The sequence below is a fragment of the Lissotriton vulgaris genome, unplaced genomic scaffold (assembly GCF_964263255.1).
Source record: "Lissotriton vulgaris unplaced genomic scaffold, aLisVul1.2 SCAFFOLD_1642, whole genome shotgun sequence".
Classification (NCBI taxonomy): Eukaryota; Metazoa; Chordata; class Amphibia; order Caudata; family Salamandridae; genus Lissotriton; species Lissotriton vulgaris.
The window spans coordinates 169,811-197,721 of record NW_028248131.1 but is presented as its reverse complement, the minus strand read 5'-3'; the positions used below and the strand labels follow the sequence as shown (position 1 = coordinate 197,721).

The following is a 27,911-nucleotide window of genomic DNA, read 5'->3' as shown; positions in this document are numbered from 1 at the left end:
GAACGCCAGGGGCAGCACCGAGGCCCGGGCGTCACCCGTTCACGTCCACAATGGGACGGTAACGTGCTGCAAGGCAGAAGAGAAGCATTAAAACACACTGAGTATTAATAGCTAACTGCAACAAGCATGTATTGTATTGTACTTGCATTTATATTGCGCTTACTACTCCTGACGAGGCGTCAAATCGCTTTTTCGGCGAGTAGCACTACTCCTGAACCCAAAAAGGATTAGTTGTGAATTAGTACAGGGAAAAATTGAATGAATTTGAGTGGTGGACATGTTAGTGTTATTTGGATTGAAAAGGATAGTGGAGGGATAGAAGAGGGGAGGGCTTGCATTTATATAGTGCGTGCTACCCCTGATGGGGTGTTTAAGCACTTTTCGTAAGTGAATATACAGAGTAGCAAAAGTTATACAGAGCCATTAGGCAGCATTCCTGATCAACAGGTCCTGGCTTACGCTAAAATGTAACATTTGGTTTTGTCAGCGCAACATTGCACAACAGTGCTGTGTAGGGTACCTAACAAGTCACCATGCATTTTGTTAACAAAATGCCATAGGGCAGGAGGGTTATAATAAAGCACAAGTCCAAAGTTCCAGTGTTTCATATACGTTACCAGCACCAAAACACAACATTATAGAACCATAATGTAAAGTTACCTGTAATACTTTTTATGGAGGTGTTAACGTTAAATGACACAAACAATATAATAATATACAATTAGCTGACTGGGTACTCACACATTTTTTCGGGGCTTGGAACATCTATTTCTGTGTGGTAAGTGTGGGAAGGTAGGATGCTTCTGGCATGGTTACCCCCACTTTTTGCCTGTGTTGGTGTGCTTTGGACTAGTTTTACTGGGATTCCAGTCACTGTGCTCTCTCCCTAATTTGGACTATGGTAAGTACTTTGGTACCTTACTAATTAGCTATTTGTGTCCCTAGCATGTGGTACTAAGGTACCCAGGGCATAGGTACACCAGGGGTCTCCCATTGGCTGCAGCGTGTATTATGCCATCCATGTGACTACTCAAACAATTACTACAGTCCTGCCTCTGCAGCCTGTGTGAGCTGGTGCTAGCACCCCTCACAACAGATATTTCCTTATATCCGAGGTCATATATATATATACACCTGGTGTTGTTCTCCTTTCACTTGGTCAGTCATAAGAATATAGGCTGGTAAAACAAGCTGCTTTACATTCCTTCAAGACTTAGCCTGAAGGCTGCTCTCCATAGCTATCACTAGGATAGCTTTCAATAAAGGCTGTCTTTAACCTATCACCTCTAAGGGGGAGTTTGGACTGGTGCAAGGTGCCCACTATCATTAGTGAACAGCATGTACCAGGACAACTTCTCACATAGTGGACATCAAGTCATTTACTAGATGTCTAACTATATATTAGCTGCACCGAAACTGGTCATGTTTAGTATCAAACATGTTTGAATCCTACCCCAACACCGATTTCAGTGTTGGATGTAGGGTCCAAAGTACTGGGGGGCTCCCCCAGGGACCACAGACACAATTCTGCCCTCCTGCTTCCGAGCCAGGCTCGACCAGGGGAAGGTAGAACAATAGCTTTTCTTTCACAGGGAGTTGTAAACACCTTCCAGACCGGACTTAGTGTATTAGGCTGGGGTGGGGCGCATGCCAGCGCCACTAGACTGCTTTGAAGGGCACATTTGGTGCCTCCTCGCATACTCCAGTAGGAACCAGCTCAGTGAGCTGTTGGCTCCTGGACAAAGAACATGGGAGCATCATCCCCTCTGTCCAGCCCCTCCCTTGGGAGGGACCCCTGAATCGTCCCAACCCTTTCCCTAGGGTGCTTAAAGGCTTACCTGTGAGTGGCTCTTCCGATTCGTCATGGGAATCTTGATTCAGATCCAAAACCAAGTCTACTTCTACCGTCTGGGCACTATGGCTTTGTTGGACTTTGCCTTGGGACCCGAGACTGCATCTGGGAAGACTCGTGCTGCACCTGGTCTCGTTGTCCTGCCAGTCTTCTGCGCCGTCTGTGCCTGTGCTTCATACAGGTTCTTCTCCAGGCCTGTGGGCATCAAAGGCATCCGAAGGAATCTCTCTTGGAGTGAAGGAGCTACTCCCCTGCATCTGCAGGCACCACAACTAAGCTGACTGGTCTGCTGCTCCCGACGCCCTCCGAACTTTGAAAGGCCCATCAACACAGGTGGTGGTTCTGCAACTTCCTTGAGGCCTACGCGGTCTTCTCACGGAGTTTGAAGCCAGTATCTCTCGTCGGAACCACTGAAACAGCACCCCTGTGCACCACGTCAACTTGTCGTTGCCAAGGCTTGTTGACGCTCTCCTCCAGAGATCTTTGGGCTCCAAGAAGCTCCAGCATCTCTTGCTACCAAAATCTTCGTCCTCATCACATCATCTGCACCGTGGGCCTGCATCCTTGGTGAGCTGCTCGAGGGCCACTCCTGTGTCTTTGCCCTGTGGGTCCTCTTGAGGGTCTTCTTTGGCTCCAGTTAGCTCCCCTGCTTGCACCTTCTTTGTTTTCCTTGTCTGTTGCTGCTGCCAAGGCTTGTTGGTGCTCCCGCCAGACACTGACCCTCTGGCTCTCGACTTTCGACGTGGAACAGCTCGTTAATGGCTCCTTGTCTTCCACAGCGTTGCCTGGTTCTCACAGCTGCAGCGACAAGGCCACCGTCAACTCTCCACCATCTTCCCTCATCTGTGGTATTGGTCTTCCTTGCCTCCTGGTCACTCCAGAGTGCCATAGACTATGTCCCCTCTGCTTTGCTTGCAGGTACTCCTCTTCAAGAATCCACCCTTGGATTCCACTGAACTCCTTCACCTTCTTCACTAGCGGCATCTTCACTGAAGTCCTCCATTGTGGTCTACGGCGGTTTCCAATATCACTTTGCACCTATGCACCCGGCTTCCCTGGTGTAGGTATCCTGGTTCCTGGGCTATAGACGGGTGGGGTGACTCTCTAACCTTCCATCTTCCAAGGGATTCCTTCATAGTCCTCTGGGAAGGGTCCTTCTTGAAAACTGCAAACTTGATTTCCCCGTTGACTTGCATTGAGTATGCAGCTGTGTTTTCACTCCGCACACTGCCTCTGTGGGGTTCCTGGGTACTTACCTTGGTGGTTCCTTGGGTCCTGAGCTCCTATCAGTCTTCTGGGTCAAGTCTCGACTTCAGTCGCTGTACCCATTCCACTTTATTAGTATATGGTTTGGTCTCTCCCTGGACACCACTGTGTATTTGTGCTACTTACCTGTTCTCCTTTTGAAATATTGTGCGTATTGTGTTAATATCTCTGAGTAGGAGATATACCAATGTGTTAGTGAGTGTGTATAATATTACTATTTTTATAACTATGCTGTGTGGTTCTTTTCCGCTTCACTTACGCTACAGAATTAGTACTGGTAAAACAAACTGTTTAACACTCCTTCTGGACTAAGCCTGAAAGCTGCTCTCCACAGATTTAAGACCACTAAAAACACCACTAGGTTTGTCTGGATTAGTGCAAGGTGCTTCACTTAAATATGTTTGCACCATATACTAAGCCAGCCTCCTACAGTAAGGAAGACTGGGTTTTCATACTCTTTCTAAACCTAACATTAAACACACTGATCTTTAATTATTCTTTTATTTCAGCTTTGTTGGCGGGGTCTAAATAAGAAATCCACTAGAGCCTTCTTCTCTACAATTAAGTCATGTGTCTTTTAAAAGAAGTTATGAAACATTCTGCAGTATAAGAGACAAATTGAGAAATATGCTGTCCCAACACTAACTGCTAGGGATTCTAGTGACATTTACTCACTCAAGATTCATGGTGATTTACGAGGCCACAAGCACTAGTGTCTGGTCCATCAAGACGGGGAGGGTTCTGCCCATCCCATTTTCTCATCCCTCAACCACTGAGACACATCCTCAGTCCAATTCTTTAGATTCCGAGGACCAAGTTCAAGGAATTTACTGCAGTTTCAGCAGAGTGCATGTTTTGTCTAGTCATAGTGTGTGTTTTCACATCCAAGTGAGAAGGACAACCCTAATTGCTTGGGGCCACATTTTTGCCAATACGCGGTGCACTCCATTGCCTGGAAGCAAGAACTAGATCTGAAAATCAAGAATCTTTCGGCATAACTCAACTATATCTATATGTCCAGAACAGGTGCTGCGTTTAAGAAACATTACCAGGGCAGGGCAGGCACCACTATTAGTGCCTTGCCACCTCAAGATCATATCTATTGCCTTGTTTTGGTGTTCTTCCATGGCTTCTCCCTACCTTGGATAGAGTACACCTCTGGTACCACTCTTTTTGTCTCTCCTTGTATGTTGTGTGTTGACTGTCCTTCACCATCACTTGTAGAGTTCTCTAAAGACCGGGGGAGGAAGGAAAAACAATACTTGATGCGGCTGTATCCACCCAGGCCACACCGCAGGTTAGGAACAGAAGCGGACTATTCCGCAAAGGCAGACAGTAGCCAAATTTACCATGTCCTCCACCATTGGATCTTTCATAGATTCACATACTTGAATTATCCCCGAAATTTTGCCTGAGTAACAATAAAATAGCAGCGTAATGTTAAACATATCCTAACAGGCTATAAACATTGTCGTTTCAATGACCTACTCATCTAATTGAAAAAGACTCAAACTTTGCTCCGCTTCGCTAACACTCCTGGAATGCTAACCAGATCCATATGTTCTCCTGTCGGAAACTGAACTATCTCATCAACACACGATCTACAAACAAAAACCCTGAACTCAAACTCCTCTCCTGACCTCATGGTCATCACAGAAGACTAGCTAGGTGATGATGCGCCACCAACATGGCATGAGGCCATACCACCAGGATACATAATCCTGATATTAAACCACCAAAAAGACTGGGGGTGGCTTGCTGTGGTCATCAAAAACACCCTAAACGACAAACTTTCAAGACTTCATTAAAAACAAATGTTTTCATCCGCTGCTCCTCTTCCCTTCCATTCTTTGTAACATGCATTAATATAAAATCGACGCCAAACAACTGAGCATTTACTGATGCCTGACTATGATGCTGCCTTGAGCACAAAAAAAACACAAATGTGTGTGCATCCTGGGAGATCTAAGCATCTGGTTTGGCCAACCTGACCTCACCAAAATAAAATGAATCAAGAGAAATCTAGAGGTCCTTAGTCTCTTTCAACTAGTCTCTGGGCTGACACAAGCAGCTGATCAGACTTTCTACATAACTCTCACTGTGCTGGGACTCACTGTCATAACATGAAATGCCCCACTAGTGAGGAGGGACCATCACATTGTCTCCTTTCCTGTGATCCTCCTGAGCAGAACAATTACCAGAGGAAAAGTGGCAAAATGTATTCCTGAGAAAAGAAGAACCTCAACCTGTCAGCATTCAACTACCATCAATTCACGCCTCCCCCCACAAAGTGGAAATGTTCTACAGCTGACTCGGCAAAGGCTTTGAGAGACCATTAAGTGAGAAGACATCTACATTCCACAAGCATAGAAAGAGGACTCTGGAAGAACAAAAGGGTAAGGAAGCCACAAACAAGAGTAGGTGCTGTGCAACCTCAACAGAGAATATCAAATCGTAAAATGGATAACATACTCCTCCAATACCATAGTAGGATATAGAAATGATGCCTAGAGAATGAAAAAGAATACATTATTCCTTACAGATCCCCAAAGCAAAATGGCCATCAAAATATCCCTGACCTCTAAAGACTACAGCGTCACACAACCCAGAAAGGCCTGAAGCCTCTAGGAACAGCCTTGAGGCCTGCAACCAGACACATTCCGGACCAGAATATTCAGCAACGCACGTTCCAGAGAGGCATCGGAAACAAGTGGTACCAATGGCAGACGTGTGCATTCCAACAACAGTAACTATTAAAGCGTAGCTGATAGTTCAAGCCATGTTATGCAAAGTACCTTCAGCCAGTCAATTTGCATGCTGGGATTTGTAGTTTCAGCCTTGCCGTTCTAATCGTGGGCTTCTGATGTGTAGTATATAAAATACTGTTGGCTAAAAAATCTGAGACATAAGGTGTCACGCATGATATGTGTCCAAGGGCATCAATGGGAGTTGTATACAACCAATATTGGACTGAGATATATCAGGAATATTATATATAGCTCCCCAGTCCTCCCGATATAGCTCTTCTAAAATACCCACAATTTCCTGCATTTCTCATTCAAAGCTTTATTTCGATATAGAAATATCTTAAAAGCACATAACAATAAAAATACAATTCATGTTATTAGTTAAAACACTTAATAAATAATTAAAAAGACGAGATAAAACAGCATTAAACCATTTACAGCTTTGAGTTAATTAAGAAAAGAAAAAAACGAGGGATTGCCTAAGAAAAATTCCTGCATACTTACTGCCCCCAGATATACCATTCTCTCGTATCCTTCTATCCACCAATATGCCCTTATTATTTGTATTTTTTTTTTGTAGATTAATATAGCGCAAACTCGACTCGAAGGTATTGGAGCGCTTTACATGAGCACCAGTTGCATTACACATCGACAGATTCTTTTTTTGGAGGCACGGGGAGATGAAGTGATTTGCCCAGAATAACAGGATATTGAGCAGACGACGCCGAGATTCGAACAAAGGTTCCCCGGCTCCAAGGTCGGCAGCCTCCCCTCTCCCTTTCCGGCATCCCCCGGCCTTTCCCCGGTTCCCCTTCGGTCAGCCTCCCTTACCTCTTTCTTTCGGGTGACGACATGGTTCCGGGGGCGCAGAAGGTGTCAGAGGAGAGTCCGTTATTGCTAAGAGCCTAGAGACGAGGGGCTGTTTTCACCATCGAGAACGACTTGGCCTCCGTCTCCCAAGGAGATTTACAGGGAAGGGAACTAAGCGCAGGAGAGCAGAGGCGGCCCACAGCAGTCACATCGCCTCCCCTTGACCGAATAACTGGGCCCAGGGGAGGCCTGCGCCCGACGCCGCCTGCCCTGACAGGGCCATTGTGACACCGAGCAGGAGAGGCGTGACACGCGTGACGCCGAGGCGGTGTCACGGGCCGGAGACCACGGAGCCCTCCGTGCAGGCGGAGGGCCTGTGTTACGCCCCTGGCCGCGGCAACTGTCGAAAGAGGAGGGAAACTGATTCTTGAAAATGGGCGCGGTTTGGACATTATGATGGACAGACGAAGTGAGGACTTCATCAACTGAGATGTAATGGGGGCATGGCACATGTCCTAAACAAGCATTGGGAACGCCAATATGTCTTCGATAGCTGCCAAGGTTTCAGATTGCTCATGTGTGACGTTTTCATAATTTCAGTGTATTTATAAGTGACATTCAACAACTATGAGTGACACTTTCTTGCGAGCAAAATCAACCAATGAAGACAGGGGAAACATATAAATATCAGAAATTACACCCATTTGAGCAGAGAAGCTCTAAGATCATCTTAAAACTGCTGCAAAGCACCAGGAATGGAAGGGCCGAAACTTCGCAGGAGGGCCTAGTAGTGATACATGAATGCCAAATTGCTGGTTTATTGAAGTAAAAGAGCTTGAAGTGCACCACAGTTGCAGACTACGGACCCTAACTATGGTGTCCAGGGCGTCTGTAGAGTAGGAAGAGCAAACCCTGAACTCTCAGGTGCGGAAAGAGATGCTCTATGGGTTACTTGCACTGACCCACCTATCTGTCTGCTGTCACATTCTTCCAAGCTTCTTTTGTGGCACTCCTGTCCATGTGTGTGTTCTCTACAATCAGCAGACTGCTGTACATACACCACTAACAGCAGTGACAAATCACGGACGGGTCAAGATACATACAAAGGAGCAGAATGGAGAGACGGGAGGAGGAAATACAATGGAAAGAGACGGGCGGAAATTAAAGAATGAGCGCAGCAAGGAATGGCAGAAAAATATAATAAAGTATATGAAATTAGTATAATAATGTGCAGAGCTTGAAAAAGGCAGCAAATAAAGAGATAAAGGGCAAAATAACATGAATTAAAAGTCAATTACAGATACATACACCAAGGTTAAGAGATGGAAAAAGATGATGGTGAAGAAAAAACAAAGGGAACAGAGCTAGAGAACAGAAAATAATGGCAAAATGAAACTGCAAAAAGAGATACAAATCACATATAAGACAAATACATAAAATGAGAGATTACCACCATAAGGAAACCATGTTTAAAAGAGAGAAAAGGGAAACGAAAGAACATAGCAAGTGAAAAATATTATAAATCAAACTTGCAGGGACGGACAAGGGTAACGGGGTATACTGCTTTGTTTTGGGTGGGGGCCCGGCAGGGGGGAGGCGGTTGCCGTTCCTTACTAATGACAATGAGGGGGAGAGGGTTGGGGGGCCTCTGCTTTTGCCCCGGGAGGTATTGGCACTGTTTGGGGCTTGTTATAGTCCTGGTGGCCTGGGCAACGAGGGCCCACTGCCTCCGCCCAGCCCGCACCTGGCCCATAAGGCCTTCCTACGGTGGCGACCGTAGGATTAGAGGGGGTTCTGGGGTTGATAGAGGACGAGGTTTGGATGGGATCTAGATGGTGCAGTTTGGGTCCTGTTCTGGGGTGGGTGGGGGGGAGTTTGGTTGGTTTTTGGGTTGTTTGGTTGGGGTTGGGGAAAATGGCCGCCATCAGCGCTGGGAGGATTGATGTCTTTTCTTTGAGGGGACCCGGATGGGGGGACTGTGCAAGAACAATCTGGGACAATGGCTGATGTTGCTAACTTGAAATGTGTTACTTGGAACGTAAGGGGGCTTCACACTATGTCCAGGCGCCACAAGGTCCACGCTTATTTAGTGCGTAGGGGAGTGCAAATGGCGCTGCTACAGGAAACTCATCTGAACAAGGCGGAAGGGGCGGCGCTTCAGCGTAGGTGGCGGGGGCAGGTCTTTTCCACGTCGTACTCTGCTTATGCCAGGGGGGCGCTAATATGGATCAGGGCAGGGGTCCCCTTCCAAGTCACGAGGACAGTATTGGACCCAGAGGGGCGTTTCGTGGCCATCTCGGGCACTCTAGGGGGGAGGGACCTGAATGTTTGCTGTGTATATGCTCCTAATGTGGACCAGACTGCCTTCCTTTCCAGGTTATCGGGCTCGTTGGCCCACTTTTTCGCCGGGCCCCTCCTGCTGGGGGGAGACTTCAACTCTGTAGTGGATGTGGACATAGACCGCTCGCATCCCCCGCTTCCCGATTCCCCGGTCCGTCGCACGGCTAAGGGTCGTCAGGATTGGCAGACCCGCTGGGGTTTGGCGGACATTTGGAGGGCGCATCACCCCGCAACTAGGGATATTCATATTTCTCGAGCCTCCATGAGTTGCATGTCAGACTAGACGGATTTCTTGGATCGCCCGAACTGGTTTCGGCAGCGGTCCGATCGGAGTACTTATCGAGGACCATCTCGGACCATAACCCCCTCCTACTGGACCTTCGCTGGTTTCCGGGGACGCCGGCGGTGCCCACCTGGAAATTGCGACCCGAGATCCTCGAGGACAGTGTCTTCAAGGCGGACTTGGGGGAGAGAATATCGGATTATTTTGCGTCCAACGGCGGCTCCGCGAGTACTAGGGCGTTAGAATGGGACGCTTTTAAGGTAGTGGTGAGGGGCTACTGTATCTCCAAGAAGGTGGGCATGAGGCGCGTCATCCTGGCTGATCTAGACACAGCGGACCGGGAACTCCGCGAGTTTGAGATTCGACGCCCCGGACACCCGGAATTGCAAGCACAAACGGCGGAGGCGAGGGAGAAGGTGGCAGTGGAGGTTGAACGGCTCCGCTGTTTTGATTATAAGGCCTATACGGTCCGGTCTATCGCGGAGGGGGACAGGGCGAGTGCGTTGTGGGCGTGGTTGGCCAACCCTACGCGCCAGTCCCAAACGACGACAAATATGTGTGGGGCAGACGGAACCGAGGTATGCACCCAACCGGAGATTCTTAGTTGCTTCCGGCATTATTATGAATGTTTATACCGCAGTCGCTCCGCACGTGACCCAGACCGGCTTAATAATTACCTTCGCCCACTGGAGCTCCGCACGGTGGAGCAGGAAGTGGCGAAAACTCTGGGTTCCGACATTGAATTAGGGGAGATCCGCGGGGCCATTAAACGGATGGCGAGAAACAAGACCCCGGGCCTAGATGGCCTACCAGTGGAGTTTTATGCAGCTTACGCTGACCTACTAGCCCCTCGATTACTGGTGGTCTACAGGGAGGCGAAGAGGCTGGGGCGACTCCCGAGCTCGATGTGTGAGGCGCTGGTGGTTCCTCTCCTCAAACCGGGCCGAGACTCATCCGACCCGGGGTCCTACCGTCCCCTATCGATGTTGACGGTGGACTACAAAATACTGAGCAGCATCTTGGCCACGAGGCTGCTGGGACACATGAGTTCTCTGGTGCATGAGGACCAGGCCGGTTTCATCCCACGGCGGAACACGACTATGAATATTCGTAGGTTGTTCCGTTTGCTAGGGGAGCCATTTGTGGATGCCCCGTCCCCGGTAGTCTTATCGGTGGACCTGGAGAAGGTTTTTGATTGCCTAGAGTGGGACTACCTCTGCACGGTGTTACGGAGATTCGGCCTAGGGGAGGGATTTGTCCGATGGACCACGGTTCTTTATGCTTCTGCATCGGCCAGGGTCCGAGCGGGCCCATTGATTTCATCGCGATATCCGGTGGAACGAGGCACGCGGCAAGGGTGCTCCTTGTCCCCGCTTCTTTTTGCGCTGGCGGTGGAGCCACTGGCGCTGCACCTTCGCTCGGGAGCCCACTATACGGGCTTATGGACGTCTGCGGGCCCGCATCATGTCTCGCTTTATGCGGACGACCTGTTGCTCTTCCTAGAGGACCCGGTCGACGCTTTACGGGGAGCGGAATTAGCGCTCACGGAGTTCGGAGAGGTCTCGGGCCTCCGAGTGAACTGGTCTAAGACCTGTCTCTTTCCGATACGCAGGGGTACCCCCGCCCCTGCGCTGAGTAGGGAGATTAGATGGGAACCCGACTGCTTTAAGTACCTTGGGGTATTCGTTTACCACGAACAACCCGACCTCCTAGATGGAAACATTGCCCGCTGCATTCGAGCACTCCGAGGTTGCATGGACTTTTGGGCCACGCTGCCGCTCTCAGTGGCGGGACGTATCGCCCTGCTCAAAATGGTGGCGCTTCCCCGGTTATTATATTACTTCCGGACTTTGCCGATCTGGGTCCCACCGGCCACGTTCCGTCGATTACGCTCCATGGTGGTCGGATTCCTCTGGGGAACGGGCCGGCGGCGGGTGGCCCTCAATACCTTGATGAGGCCGAAAGACGAGGGGGGGCTCCCTGTGCCGGACTTCGAAAAGTATTATCTGGCGGCACAGCTCCAGACCTTCACCCAGGAGATCGCCAGGGAATTCCGGGGCCCGGAAGACGGAAGAGGGACAGGTATGGCCAGGCATGTTCTCTCCTTTATAGCGCTGCGACAACGTTTAGTCCTGAGGGACTTGTCGATGGAGGAGCGGACTGTCTGCCTGTGTTGGAATCGGCCCTGATCTCTTGACTGGGTGAGAGTATTCTGTTTAATTCAGAGACTCTGTCCCTCACCACCCCTTGTTGTAAATATTTTTGTCCACCCTAAGCGTGGAAGGGTATACTCAGATGTGAGTCCCTTGCTCATTGCACCATCAGGATTCAAGCAAGCCGGGCCGAAGAGGCTGAAATGCCAGAAACCGGTCCCCGGTAGCTTGTTTCCTTCCCAGTGTAAGAATTGGCTTTTGTAGTTTGGTTTGCCCTGTTCCCATCATGCACTGGGACAGGAACAGACTAATTTGCATACAGCCAGGTTCTGAAACTGGGATGGTGCAGTGAGCTAAAAAACGGTGTTGGATCTAGCCCTGATCTCTTGACTGGGTGAGAGTATTCTGTTTAATTCAGAGACTCTGTCCCTCACCACCCCTTGTTGTAAATATGTGTTGGAATCGGGCCCACGCCCGAGGCCAACTGAGAACACCATATGCGCCTGAAATACCGTTGGGGATGCTGACGGCCCTCCCCCACGGAGGGGATTGGTCACGTTTGGCGGCCTGGGAGGATTCCGGTTTACAGCTCGTTGGTGATCTGTACGAGGACGGCGCGCTCTTGTCCTTCCAGGATCTCATTGACCGCTTCGGGATCTCCCGAGGCGACTTTCTGCTGCACTCGGCCATTGTACGAGCGATCCAGGCACACTGGAAGAACGGGCAGGAGGAACCCCACTTATCTCAGGTGTGCCAGTACGTAATGATGTCGGCGGGCACGGTGAAGGCGGTTACTTGCCTATACGGCAGGTTGATTACCGAGGGATCGGCTCCTCTCACCACTTTGAGGACCCGCTGGGAGGAGGACATTGGTAGGGAGATCCCGGAAACGACCTGGTCCCAGTTGGTGAGACGGGCCTGGAAGGGCACACGCAATGCCCGTTTCCAACTGGTCCACTATTATGTTCTCCATAGAGCGTACCTGACCCCGATGAAAGTCAGGCGTTATTTTGCCACGGCCTCGGCGGAATGCCCTAGATGCCCGGCTCAGGAGGCGGACCTCCTACACATGTTATGGGCCTGTCCAGGACTGACATCCTTCTGGCAGGAGGTAGCGACGACCCTGGATTCGGTGACAGGGAGACTCTTATCATTGGATGCGGCGGTGGGGCTCCTACACTGGTTTCCCCATACCCCCAGGAATAAAATTTCTAGTAAGTTTATCGACCTGGGGCTCCTCCTTGCTAAACGAGAGGTGACTAGGAACTGGAAGGCACAGGCTGGTCCGGCGGGCGGCAGATGGCACAGTGAGCTTTTGAAGTGGGCGGCGGGAGAGAGCGCACTGAGATATCAACTGGCTTGGAGGCAGGGTAATGAGAAGGCGCAGGAGGCCGCGTTGGAGTGGGAAATGTTGGTGCAGGCCCTCAGGGATTATAGTGCCCCTAGCGACTCTGAAAGCGAAGAAGCGACTCACCCCGAGTCCCGGTGAACGTTAATACTGACAGCCCTATTGCATTCCCCGTGGGTCCGATAGCAGATCCTATGTTGATAGCTCCCCGGCGCTGGTGGTGGGGGGGGGGTTTCTCTTAGTTAGTAGACGTTTATGGGGAGGGTGTTTATTTTGGGGGTTTTAGGCTTGTTTGGAAAAGCAGATGACGGACAGTGCATTATCCGGACCAGCTCCAGCATCCTACTGACCCCCATTGCAATTCGCCGCCCGACCCCAGGGTTGTGGGCTGGTTGGCTGTGTACAGACTTTATGGAGGGGGGCCAGAGGGCTTTATTCTGTTACTATTGCTTATGATACCATGCTGGTCGTTACTGTATTGATTTACTGATTCCTGCAATAAAAATATATTTAAAAAAAAAAAAAAAAAAATCAAACTTGCAGGTTAAAATGTGAGCAGGAAACCACAGTAAGTTTGATGCAAATATTGGAGACTGCTGTAGGCACTAGGTCACCAGTACCTGGACGGATAGTTCATTGGAGGTTATTATAGACTATAGATTTATATCTTGAGAATCACACGTTATAATACTAGCCAGAGTGTTTAGTGGAGTACTTACAACATGTTTTTTTTGCAACTCTAGGATGCAAGGCTGTAGGGCCCGAAAATCACAGGTTTTAATATCAACTAGAGTGCTTAGTGGGGTAATTCCCCTATTACAGCGACGTTTGTGCAACTTTGGACCGTAGGACTGTAGAGCCTGCAAATCACAGGTTATAATACCAACCAGAGTACTCCGTGGGGCAATGTACCTAGGACAGAGATCCTGCTCACAGAGGGGTGTCCTGTCAGTCTTGCCCACCGGGCCTGATACCTAGAGTCTGACTGGTCTCCACTACAACCCACGGCAGAACCTCAAACCCTGTCACTGATCTTTATTCAGTGTTGTGGTTTGAAGATGCGGACATGTTCACGTAGGTAACACCTCTGCTGCTCGTCGCTTTCTGGTCCCGAAAAGGGATGTACCATGTTACTCCGCATACTATTACAACTACCTACCGTTACAACGCGACCATTACAACGCATACCATTACAACGCATAGCGCTTTGAGGTGCTGGATAGTGGTAAGTATAATTTACTATTCTAACTCCAGTCCCCGTGGACCCTAGGGAAGGTGTTGGATAGTAAATTATACTTATTCCCTATCCTAGAGCGCCCCCCAGCGCAATGCGTTGTAATGGTATGCGTTGTAAAAGTTGCGTTGTAACGGTAGTGCATTGTAACAAATGCGTTGTAACAGGTGTATACCCCCGAAAAGGGCATGGATGTGAATGCAGATATGCATTATTCTCCCTTCTCCCTGGTTCTTACACATTTGTCTACTGTGCCAAGAAGTCAGCTCTACCTGCTTTCTGAAGAAGCATAAGAGCAAGCTTAAGTGCTTAGCTAAAGCCGGCCCAGACTCCAGTGCCCAGAGAAGTGCAATCCCCAAAGCCAACATGTGTCACTCCCACTGCAGACTAAAGCTGCAGTGGCAAATACTGACAAACAGATGCACTTTAAACAGGGCAAACCTCAGCCTCACAAGGCACAGTTATTTCACACTGCAGATCCATACCAGGCCACACGCATCATACTGTTGTTGCTTTCAATAACACTGTGGTCAAAATCCACTTCACAGCAAATAAGTTTATGAACGCCAATTATTTAACCATTAAGCCTTTTTTAAGGATAACATCAGAAACCATGATTCTGCAATTTAATCACTACCATGCGTGTTGCACTACAAACAAACCAGAGTGATCCGTGAAGCTGACAGGTGACAATCTCACCTGAAATCAATATTTTGTAACAGGAAAGCACAGCTCTGGAATCTCACATCTTGGGACTCGGCCGCCGTAGTTGCCTGGGCGGGGTCGCGGGTCAGAGAATCGATCCTCCGCTTTAAAAGGGACGGACCTCAACTATTCCAGACTGCAATGAATGCAGTAACTCTAGCTGTGCCAGAGCAATCACCAAGACGGTACCGGGCGGGTCCAACCACGTCGGGCCGGGGGTATTTATTCATTTATGCGCAGGCTGAGGCAGCACTCAACTCACTGTCTCTCTCAGCCTCAAGTCCCCAGTCTTTTCTGACAACCTCACTTCCTGTGTTCCAGGACGTGGTGTCACATGATCCGAATGATCCCCCCCACCACCACGGCACCGTGGCACAGCCAGTAGCAACCTCTGCTGAGCTGAGGGCAGGCCCCGTCTGGGTCCGTCGAGTCTAATTGGGCAGTGAGTGTCAGTCAGTGATTAACAGCAGCGCCGCTGGCGGGACTGGGAATTAAATGCAGCCAGGGCAGATTGTAACATTTGTCACACTCACAGCCAGCGCTCAGTAGACAGACCTTTAACTGTTTGTTAACTGTCTGAGCCAGCTGCTGGCAAGTGAGTCTACAGCAGGGAACAACTGAGCCGGCACACAGCTGTCACAGGCCCCGGCGCGTGCGCTAGCACCCTGGCATGGCGAGTTTCAGAGTAGCATTAAAAATGTGTGACAATTCATTTCAGTGCGGTGATGCGGAACACCACATTGAAATGCGTTAGTGTCACACCTGATGCGTGATACTTGGCAGGACTGGTCTTGCCTTTGGTGCCTTATAAGTATTTAGTTATGCAGCACAATATCCTTCGTGCAACAACATCAACTGTTGCATGGCTAAACACTTATAAGGTCCCAAAGGCGAGACCTATCGGCTATCAAATGCTCTTGTCTCCGGGGTTCTAACCCTAGACCCTGTAAGACCGGACCGTGAGTGAACCTCCACTCATATCCAGCACCGAGACTCGAACCTGGTTCAAACAACAGGGAAGTGGGAGGGTGAGAGGGTACAGAGCGGGTGGGTGAGAGGGGACGGAGCAAGTGAAAACATGAACACTGATATGGGATGCATAAATCCAAATAAAAAAGTAGCTCCAAAAACAGGAGCAGCGGATAGACACGGGTACTTGGTCAATGTTCTAAGGGAGAAGAGGGGGCAAACACGAGCGGCGTTCAAGCGAACAAATGGCAAGCCTACGAATTGTAAACAGCATGTCTCGAAGAGACAGCGCAAGCGCTGCCTAGCCAGAAAAATCACAAGCGTCACAACAGCAAAAATAAAATAAAAAATGTTAGAACCGGCTGTCTCTAGTTGGCAGAGGTATACACTTCTGACAAATAGGGACACACCTTTTCTAGTCAGGGCAAGGGGATCACACCCTTTGATAACCCCTGCTCACCCCCTCGGTAGCTTGGCAGAGCAGACAGGCTTATCTCAGAGGCTGTGCGTTAAGCATTTATGACCACATACAGTAATAAAGTGAATACGCTACAAATGTACATGACACAGTAGTATTATAAAAATAAGGATTTTTATATAAGGCTTAGCACAAGACCAAATAACGACAAAAATATACACAATCTTAATAAATACTCTTGGAAGGGAAAATAATAGTTCAAATGTAGTTTCTTCTTTAGCACAAAGTCTTTCGTATCAAAAGCAACTCTTCTTCCTGGAAACACAGTTCTTGGCAACAATGTAACCCACATGGGAGTCACACGACGTCGAGGCAAAGTTAATCCAAAGGTTCGGCGTCGACCGCGAGGAGCGCTACGTCGAGCCCGGAGTCACACGGACCCCCAACAACACAGTACCTTAGGAAAGTGAAGCACACGATGATCAGCGGCGTCGAGCAATCCGGCGTCGCGTCTTCGGTGTCGATCAAGCCTCAGTAGTCGTCGATGTCGATGATTCTGTTGCAAGAGTGAGCAGCGCTCACGGCGTCGAGAGGGCACGAGGGCGATGCGATCAGCAGCGGTGCAGACACGAGGTCCCTTGGAGCTGGAGCCGAACTCACTACTCACTGGCGTTGCTGCTGGCGTCGATCGGGCCCGGCGGCCGGCGTCGAGGAAGCGGGACACTGGAGCCGTTACTCACTATGTCGAGCTGGATTCGGCGACGTCCGTCGGCGTCGAGATTGCTGGTTCTTTCAGAGGTGCCGGATTCACAGGTTCCAGCAAATAGCACTTTAAGCAGATGAAGTCCTTTAGCCCTGTGACTTCAACAGGAGACTGGCAGTCTTCCAGTCCTTGGAGATTTTCTTAGCAAAGCGTGAGAGTACACACACAGTTCCTCTCTCCTGGTTCCTCGGCAAAAATAAAGAAGCACTGCAGGATTCCCCCCAGCAAACAGCACACTGGCAGAAGGGGTAGGCAAGTCCTTGGATCAGCAGGCTTCTTGTCCTTGGTTCAGGTTTCCTTGTCAGAAGTGATCTAAATTCTTGGTTCAGGGGTCCTTCTCTTATACCCCTTTTTGGCTTTGATCCCTTTGTCCATGCAGGGGAATTTCCCAACATCCTGGGTCTGTTGTAGGTGGAGCCAGGCAGAGGCACCTGGCCTATTCACTGAGCAGGGCTGGGTCCTCAGACGCCCAGCAGGAGGTGGAGCTTGCATTGTCACTGGCAGGAGCAGAGCTATCGGCCTCCTGGTAGGAGGTGGGGCTAGGATCGTCCATGGCAGGCACAGAGTCATCAGTCGCTTGGCGGGAGGTGGAGCCAGCATTGTATCAGGCAGGGCAGGCTATCAGCAACTACTCTTCCCCTACTCTCAACGCAAATGTCCCACTCATCCCACACTGACTCATCCAGACCCCTGGAGCCACCCAGCTCCAGTCACACACACGCAAAACCAGCAGAAACCAGAAATGGTTAGACAAGAAAATAGACACTTTCTAAAAGTGCTATTTTCAAACCCAGAATCCCAAAACCATCCACACCAACGGATGCGTAATTAAACCCCGAGTTCAGGGATACCAAACTCGACATTGCACCATGCTCCCCGAGCCAGCTAGGATCATAGCATTAATAATCCCGGCAGCCCATTCTAACTAATGGAGAGCAGGTTACCTCGCAATAGTGAAAAACGAATATGGCTGTAATTCACTATTAGGACATGCCAACTTGGTCAGGCTTGTCCTACCTTATACTTACAATGCACCCTGCCCGTGGGCCTACCATAGGGGTGACTAACATGAAGTTAAGGGAAGGTTTAGGGACTGGCAAGTAGTTGTACTTGCGCAGTTAGCGTGACAGTACCAGACTGCACGTAGGTCTCGCAATGACCGACCCGTAGACATTCTTTTACGAGGCCGCTCTGGTGGGTGGCACAACACGTGCTGCAAGCCCACGAGCGGCATTTGTATTTACAAGCCCCGGCACTCCTGGTGCACTAGACTAGGGACTGACAGTAAACCAAATAAGCCAAACATGGAATTCAATCGATACTTCAATTTAACATAGGGAGCACTTGCACCGTGGCACTGATCAGCAGTGGCACAGTGCCCAAAGCATTATCCAGCAAAAACATCGTAAAACAGTGGAGGCAAACAGAAAAAATGGAGGAGAGACTCAAGCCAATGATGTCAGGTCTAACACGTGTCCCCTCCAGCTGAAATGTGGGGAGAACTACCCTTGACCTAGGGAGTCCTCATCACTAAGGCGGAAAAATCTGGACAGACCATCAGCATTGGCGTGATCTGTACCAGGGCGGTGTTCCACCGTGAAGTCCATCCCCTGTAGAGAAATGGACCACCTCAACAGTTTTGGATTCTCGCCCCTCATCTGCATCAACCATCTGAGGGGCCTGTGGTCTGTCTGAACCCGGAAGTGAGTCCCAAACAGGTAGGGTCTTAGCTTCTTCAGTGCCCAGACCACAGCAAATGCTTCTCTCTCTATCGCACTCCACCTCTGTTCCCTGGGAAGTAACCTCTGACTGATGAAGGCTACAGGCAAGTCTCGGCCCTCTTCATTCACCTGAGCCAGAACAGCCCCCACGCCATGCTCTGAAGCGTCCGTCTGGACAATAAATTCTTTCGAAAAGTCGGGTGCCTGGAGTATAGGTGCTGTGCACATTGCAGTTTTCAGGGTATCGAAGGCCGTTTGACAGGCATCAGTCCAGATCACGTTTCGTGGCTGCTTCCTGGAAGTCAGCGAAGTCAAGGGGTGCACGATGTTACCGTAATCCTTGACAAACCTCCTGTAATAACCCGTGAGTCCTAAGAAGGCTCTCACCTGAGTTTGGGTTTTGGGCGGCGCCCAAGCCAGGATGGTATCAATCTTGGGTTGCAGGGGGGCAACTTTGCCGCTCCCTACTTGGTGCCCCAAGTACACCACAGAACCCTGCCCAATCTGGCACTTACTGGCTTTGATTGTGAGGCCTGCTCTGCGCAGGGCCAACAACACTTCCTGGAGGTGATGCAAGTGTTACTCCGAGCTGGCGCTGAACACTGCGATGTCGTCCAGGTAGGCGGCACTGAAATCCTCCAGTCCAGCCAAGACCTGGTTGACCAACCTCTGGAAGGTGGCAGGGGCATTCTTCATCCCAAAGGGCATCACCCGGAACTGGTATAGCCCATCTGGTGTGGAGAATGCAGACCTCTCCTTCGCCCCATCAGTCAAGGCGATCTGCCAGTACCCAGACGTTAAATCAAACGTACTAAGGTACCGGGCAGCCCCCAACCGATCGATGAGCTCATCAGCTCTGGGGATAGGGTGCGCGTCAGTCTTCGTGACTGAATTGAGTCCTCGGTAATCCACACAGAACCGAAGTTCTGGTGAAGCACCAGGCGCTGCAGCCTTCGGGACCAAGACCACTGGGCTGGCCCAAGGACTGCTAGAGGACTCAACCACCCCTAACACAAACATTTTGGAGACCTCCTCCTTAATGTATGCTCGGACCTTGTCAGTCACCCTGTAAGCCTTGTGCTTCACAGGAGGGCTGTCTCCGGTGTCAACGCCATGGACACACCAATGAGTGACACCCGGAACCAAGGAAAACAGATCAGGGAATTGTCCCAACAGTTGGCGACAATCCTGCTTCTGCTCAAGGGTCAGTGTGTCAGAGAGGACCACACCATCCACTGACCCATCTTGCTCTTTAGCACACAGGAGGTCGGGAAGAGGCTCACTCTCCTCCTCCATTCCAGCATCTGTAGCTAGGAGCATGCCCACTTCGGACCTTTCTAAGTGGGGCTTCAAACGGTTGACATGCAGGACCCTCAAGGGGTTCCTGGGAGATTTCAAGTCCACCAAGAAGGTGACATCGCTCTTCTTCTCCACAACCTTAAACGGTCCAGTCCACCTGTCCTTGAGCGCACAAGGTTCCACAGGGGACATGACCCAAACTTCCTGACCAGGCTGAAGCTCTACCAGAGTGGCATTCCGGTCGTACCAACGCTTCATCTCCTCCTGGCTGGCCTCCAGATTTGCCTGAGCAAGATCTCTGAAGCGCCGAGTCTGGTTCCTGAAGGCCAGCATGTAACTGTATACATCCTGGGGAGGTTTCCTGGGAGATTGCTCCCAGCCTTCTTTGACCAGACTCAAAGGCCCTCTTACCGGGTGACCATACAAAAGCTCAAAGGGGCTGAACCCTAGAGACTTCTGCGGCACCTCATGGTAAGCAAACAACAGGCATGGCAAGAGGACGTCCCATTTCCGCCTCATTGGTTCTTCAAGACCCATGATCATGCCTTTAAGGGTCCGGTTGAATCTTTCAACCAGCCCATTTCCTTGAGGGTGGTAAGGAGTGGTGAACTTGTAGGTTACCCCACACTCCTTCCACAGAGACTTCATATAGTTGGAAATTAAGTTGGTGCCCCGGTCTGACACCACCTCTCTGGGGAACCCCATCCGGGAGAAAACACCCATCAGTGCCCGTCCCACCACGGGGGCCGTCACTGTTCGGAGAGGGATGGCTTCCGGGTACCGTGCGGCATGGTCCACCAAGACCAGGATAAACCTGTTTCCCAGGGCTGTCTTGGGGTCCAGGGGCCCAACAATGTCAATCCCCACCCGGTCAAAGGGGGTACTGACCACTGGAAAAGGTTAAAGGGGGGCCTTCTGCTTCCTTCCGCTTTTCCCACTTGCCTGGCAAGTGTGACAAGTCTTACAATGGATGTCTACATCCCTTCGCATCTGAGGCCAATAAAAATGGGTGACAAGCCTGTCATAGGTCTTGTCCTGCCCCAGATGTCCAGCTAACGGAACGTCATGAGCCAAACCCAGTAGGAAGGCTCTGAAGCACTGGGGTACCACCAGCACACGGGCTGACCCAGTCTCAGCAGCCTTAGGCTCGCTATACAGGAGGTCGTTCTCCCAGTACACAAAATGTGACCCTGACTGATCACCGGAAGTTTGGGCTGAGGCCTGCTGCCTCATACCCACAAGGGAAGGGCACACTTTCTGTTCCGCACAGAATTCCTCCCTGGAGGGACCACCATCCTGCTGCCAATGGGTCAGCTCGGGCAGGTCTCCCAGTTCAGCAATTTGTTCCCCTGTGGGCTCCAGGGCATCCCCCTCAGGGTCTACCTCCTCCTGGACCACGGGAACTACGGGGGCCAGTTTCCCGCACCTCCTGCCTCTTCTCTTCACAGCTGGGTCCTGGGCCGTATTTTCAGGCTCCGGGACCCCATCAACACCCTTACTCGCTGTCATCGATCGAGTGGTTGCACACACCCACTCTGGCACACCCAACATTTTCAAATGCGTCTCCCTCTCCACCTTAGCCCAAGGGGAGTCTTCTAAATCATTGCCCAGGAGACAATCGACAGGCATGGCGGGCCTCACAGCAACCTGAAGAGTACCTGAAACTCCCCCCCATTCAAAGGAAACTTGAGCTACCTTGCACTCTTTCTGGGAGTTGTCAGCAGCTATCACGGGGTAGAATGCGTGGGGAACCACCTGCTCTCTGGACACCAAGTGACACTTGACAGCTGTCACACTCACTCCGGTGTCTCTGAGAGCTTCCATTCTATGGCCATTAATGGTCACCCACAGCCTATATTTACTAATGTTACTAGGCAACGGGGGTGGAGGGACCATTTGCATGTCTCCTAGCGAGACCAGGGACATTTCTGTGGGACCCCTCCCACCAGGGACAACCATCTCCTCCCCTCCCAGGGCTACACTTGCCAACTGACGGGGGGTGCACGCGGCGGTGCATTCGAATTCTTCATGGGACACTGGGGGTCATAATACCGGTGTCCCACCTGCCCACAAACGTAGCAGGTGAGGGGGCCCCTATGAACAGGTTTACCCGTCGGGGCCCCTGGCTTCTTTTCAGGGGGAGGCTGGGAACCTTTCCCTTGGTTCCCTTGGGGATTACTTTGGGGCCCTTTCTGGGACTCCTTCTGTTTACCCTTGTCCCCCCCACTCTTCTGCTGGGGAACCTGCCCACCTTTGGCTGAGTCTCCCACTGGACCCTTGTGGACCCTGATACTGACCCAGCGGTCCGCCTCCTCAGCAAGTTTTCTAGGGTTAGATATCTTGCTATCAATAAGGTGCTGGCGCAGCTCTGGAAAACAGTTATTAGACAAATTCTCCCAAGCAAACAAATCATAAAGAGCTTCATAACTTTCCACTTTGCTGCCCTTTACCCAACCATCCATGGCTCTGCAAAAATAAGACACATATTCAACCCACGTCGTACCAGGCAACTTCTTACATTCTCTAAAAGCTTGTCTGTACTTCTCGGGGGTTAGGCCATACCGCAACATTAAAGCATCTTTCATATGAGCATACGACATCCTATCCTCAACAGGCATGTCTAACAGGGTATCTCTTCCCTCATTCACAAAGCGACCCCACAACCCCGCTCCCCAATCCTTCTCAGGGACCCGGTGGGCCAACAATGCTAACTCATACGCTTTAAACCATTGACCAATATCTTCGTTCCTATGATAATCTTTTATCACATCTTTGGGAAAATAAAACCTACTTTCTGCAGGCCCAGATGGGATGCTGCCACCAGAGGGATTCAATTCTAACTTCTTAGCTTGGATGTCCAACTCCCTCAACTTGGTATCACGCTCCAAAGCTAACTTCTCTCTTTCAAAATCCAACCTTTCGGTCTCCAAATCAGCTTCTCTCCTACCTCTTGCATTTTCTAACTCCAACTGCCCATTTATCTTTAGCCTTGCCATTCCATGTTGTATGCACGCTCCTTCGCCCTTTCTTCTCTTTCTTCAGGGGAAAGACCTTTGGAGGAAACACTGCTACCGGGAGAGGACACAGGCCCATTCACTGGCGCCTCCTCATCCCCTTCCCCTGGCGGTACCACCACCGCATCAGAGGGATCTCTGGACTCCAACCAGGCCTCCAAAGCTTTGCGAAAATCGTCTTTAATTTCGAGGCCTGTGGTAGGAACTTTAAACTGCTCGCAAAAGTGTTGCAGCTGCTTCTTCCTGTATTTCTTTATCTTTGCTCTTTCAAATCCCTCCACAGCAACAACAGGGGTAGTGACTCCGGTTTCACTCATGGTCAAAACTGGCAGTGTTAAAAAAAATCAAGCTTCAGAAAAGCGGAGAACCAAAAATAGGATCCTTCCAAATTAGATTGTGGCTGCGCTATGGTCTGCTTTCACTATGTAGCGCACACTAATCACTGCACATGGGTCATAAATGCAAAGTTCAAATCCTCACCGCTGACCCACCAATGTTAGAACCGGCTGTCTCTAGTTGGCAGAGGTATACACTTCTGACAAATAGGGACACACCTTTTCTAGTCAGGGCAAGGGGATCACACCCTTTGATAACCCCTGCTCACCCCCTCGGTAGCTTGGCAGAGCAGACAGGCTTATCTCAGAGGCTGTGCGTTAAGCATTTATGACCACATACAGTAATAAAGTGAATACGCTACAAATGGACACGACACAGTAGTATTATAAAAATAAGGATTTTTATATAAGGCTTAGCACAAGACCAAATAACGACAAAAATATACACAATCTTAATAAATACTCTTGGAAGGGAAAATAATAGTTCAAATGTAGTTTCTTCTTTAGCACAAAGTCTTTCGTATCAAAAGCAACTCTTCTTCCTGGAAACACAGTTCTTGGCAACAATGTAACCCACACGGGAGTCACACGACGTCGAGGCAAAGTTAATCCAAAGGTTCGGCGTCGACCGCGAGGAGCGCTACGTCGAGTCCGGAGTCACACGGACCCCCAACAGCACAGTACCTTAGGAAAGTGAAGCACACGATGATCAGCGGCGTCGAGCAATCCGGCGTTGCGTCTTCGGTGTCGATCAGGCCTCAGTAGTCGTCGATGTCGATGATTCTGTTGCAAGAGTGAGCAGCGCTCACGGCGTCGAGAGGGCACGAGGGCGATGCGATCAGCAGCGGTGCAGACACGAGGTCCCTTGGAGCTGGAGCCGAACTCACTACTCACTGGCGTTGCTGCTGGCGTCGATCGGGCCCGGCGGCCGGCGTCGAGGAAGCGGGACACTGGAGCCGTTAATCACTATGTCGAGCTGGATTCAGCGACGTCCGTCGGCGTCGAGATTGCTGGTTCTTTCAGAGGTGCCGGATTCACAGGTTCCAGCAAATAGCACTTTAAGCAGATGAAGTCCTTTAGCCCTGTGACTTCAACAGGAGACTGGCACTCTTCCAGTCCTTGGAGATTTTCTTAGCAAAGCGTGAGAGTACACACACAGTTCCTCTCTCCTGGTTCCTCGGCAAAAATAAAGAAGCACTGCAGGATTCCCCCCAGCAAACAGCACACTGGCAGAAGGGGTAGGCAAGTCCTTGGATCAGCAGGCTTCTTGTCCTTGGTTCAGGTTTCCTTGTCAGAAGTGATCTAAATTCTTGGTTCAGGGGTCCTTCTCTTATACCCCTTTTTGGCTTTGATTCCTTTGTCCATGCAGGGGAATTTCCCAACATCCTGGGTCTGTTGTGGGTGGAGCCAGGCAGAGGCACCTGGCCTATTCACTGAGCAGGGCTGGGTCCTCAGACGCCCAGCAGGAGGTGGAGCCAGCATTGTCACTGGCAGGGAGCAGAGCTATCGGCCTCCTGGTAGGAGGTGGGGCTAGGATCGTCCATGGCAGGCACAGAGCCATCAGTCGCTTGGCGGGAGGTGGAGCCAGCATTGTATCAGGCAGGGCAGGCTATCAGCAACTACTCTCCCCCTACTCTCAACGCAAATGTCCCACTCATCCCACACTGACTCATCCAGACCTCTGGAGCCACCCAGCTCCTGTCACACACACGCAAAACCAGCAGAAACCAGAAATGGTTAGACAAGAAAATAGACACTTTCTAAAAGTGCTATTTTCAAACCCAGAGTCCAAAAACCATCCACACCAACGGATGCGTAATTAAACCCCGAGTTCAGGGATACCAAACTCGACATTGCACCATGCTCCCCGAGCCAGCTAGGATCATAGCATTAATAATCCCGGCAGCCCATTCTAACTAATGGAGAGCAGGTTACCTCGCAATAGTGAAAAACGAATATGGCTGTAATTCACTATTAGGACATGCCAACTTGGTCAGGCTTGTCCTACCTTATACTTACAATGTACCCTGCCCGTGGGCCTACCATAGGGGTGACTAACATGAAGTTAAGGGAAGGTTTAGGGACTGGCAAGTAGTTGTACTTGCGCAGTTAGCGTGACAGTACCAGACTGCGCGTAGGTCTCGCAATGACCGACCCGTAGACATTCTTTTACGAGGCCGCTCTGGTGGGTGGCACAACACGTGCTGCAAGCCCACGAGCGGCATTTGTATTTACAAGCCCCGGCACTCCTGGTGCACTAGACTAGGGACTGACAGTAAACCAAATAAGCCAAACATGGAATTCAATCGATACTTCAATTTAACATAGGGAGCACTTGCACCGTGGCACTGATCAGCAGTGGCACAGTGCCCAAAGCATTATCCAGCAAAAACATCGTAAAACAGTGGAGGTAAACAGAAAAAATGGAGGAGAGACTCAAGCCAATGATGTCAGGTCTAACAAAAAACTTATGAAAAGGGCGAACAAGATGAAAGTAAACAAGCTGTATATATTAAAGCACTGTGTGTAATCTGCAGGTCACTGGTTACATGACTTGCAGTATTTCAGTGGGATTATATATTACCTGTAGAGACCCACATACAGCTCATGGGTCCCAATCCTAATCGAGAAATTCAGGGAGAGAGAAAGATCAAGAGAGAGAGTGCGAGACAGAGAGAGAGAAAGAAAGATCAATAGAGAGAGAGAGAGATCAAGAAAGAGAGAGAGATCGAGAAAGAGATCAAGGAAGCGAGAGAGAGGAATAGAAAGAGAGACGGAGGGAGACAGAGGGAGAGGGGGTAGAGAGAGAGACTGAATCAAGAGCGAGAGAGAGAGATCAAGAGTGAGAGAGAGATTAAGAGCGAGAGAGAGATAGAGAGAGAGAAAGAGAGTTTGGTTAGTGTGTTAGGGTACCTGTTGCAGAGATTTGTATATAATCTATTGACCACAGAATCCAGTCGGGAGGACTTCAAGCAGTGAGTTAATGCACCTGCTGCAGTGATTCGACTGCAAGGTGTATGTTACGGGTTGCCGTATTCATGATATAGCCCCATCTCAAGAATGAATTAACAGACTGGAGATTACAAAATGGGAGTTTCCTAAATTATACGTAAGTGATTCAATGTCGTAAATCTGTGTTTTAAAAAACAGAAATACATGTTTAACTATCCGTAAGTAGGCAGTTTCAGCCAATATTTTCTAAGCATGTGTATATGTTATGTTATGTTAATTTCGATTTATATAGCGCCAAATCACTGACAGGTCTCTTAGCGCTTGCTTTGGGAACCCGTCCTGGCTTTCCCTGCGAGATAACCCCTACTGGGCATCCCCAAGGTGAAGACCAGGCATCCCATCGCGGTAGGGCCGTAGTGGAGATTAAGCAAGCTATTGCCCAGAGTTGCAGAGTGTGAACCCATGATTTGAGTAGGCACCGAGGCAAGAATTATCAAGTCTGTGGACATTTTGAGCTCAAGACCCTGCCGCGTCAGGAATTGAACCCTGGTCCCAGGTCTGACCTCTGCATCAGGGTCTGCCGCTCTAATCATTGAGCCACACTTCTCCAGATGATCGGACCAGCAAAATACTTGCAAGGTATTTAGTCTTCCCTGTCTATCACCGCCCCTGGTGCCCCCCGCCACTTGCATCCAAGATCACATATTTCCTGCATATTGAATATTACTTCGAGCCTTGCCGGCTGATCTCTGCTACTTGCCTCGTTCTTCAAGGCAGGGACGCAGGCCATTACTTCGGCTTGGCAGACGGTGGTCCTCGGGAGTCAAGGGATCACTTCCGGATCGAAGGCTGAGTGTCCTTAGCTTCCAGTCGTACTTTGAGTGTGACAGCTCGAGGCGCAGCCTTATTTATACCCTTCTGTCAGGAAAGTACTGCGCAGAAAAAGAAAGAGAAAACTTGGCATCCAAACAACATAACAGACAGCAGGGCTCTGGAAAGTACAGTGAATTATGGCGACAAGTAAGCACTGAAAGCAGCATAAAAAGCAAGGCCTGTCCCTGGGATTGAGAGGCTTATGGACTGTGTCATACTCCCAATAAAACATTGATGAGACATATGTGGGCTTCTTCTGCCTTCAGACAATACGCAAATAAATGAAATTTAGGTAATACAATGCATGCAGGTGTGGGTGGTGGGCTGGAATGCAGATCAAAGGAAAGCGAGAAACAGGAATGAAGGAATAATTAAAATATGGGATAACAGAGGAAGAAATAGAAAAAGTGTACATGAGAGGGAAAGGTAAGAGAGGAAAAGGAGGATTAGTAAAACAAGCGCATGCGCGCCTCGCGCTGAGTAAAACAAAAAAGGCGTGCAGGCTGCAGCAGTAGGGATGTCAGAGAGGGAGAGAGAGGCGGAGGAGTGCATCCGCGAGTGGTGCGCGCACGCGCTAGCAGTCTGCTCATTTTCAAGCACTGCACTCATGCTTGTGGCGCGCCCTTGCTCGCTCCCACAAGGTGGATGACGCCACAAGCATGAGTGTGTGCTTGAAATTGACCAGAGTGACGGCTAAAGGTCCTCCTATGCAACGCATGCGCGCTGCTTAGGCGAGACCTAAAAAAGAAGTGGGGGGGGACTAACCTAATTAATCAGAATGCAAATGGCATCCTGGCGCGTGACATCACGGCGTGTGACACCACAGCAC

The 27,911-nt window shown here is 50.0% G+C and overlaps 1 protein-coding gene across 1 annotated transcript in view; it reads right to left on the bottom strand.

Moving 5' to 3' along the window:
• Positions 1-6,719, bottom strand: part of LOC147664924 (ornithine decarboxylase antizyme 3-like) — a 29,331-nt gene extending 22,612 nt beyond the window's left edge. Inside the window, exon 1 of the mRNA XM_086949886.1 lies at positions 6,697-6,719. Coding sequence (XP_086806012.1) covers positions 6,697-6,719 — 23 coding nt within the window. The remainder of the gene's footprint in view (positions 1-6,696) is intronic.
• Between the last annotated feature and the right edge of the window lie 21,192 nt (positions 6,720-27,911).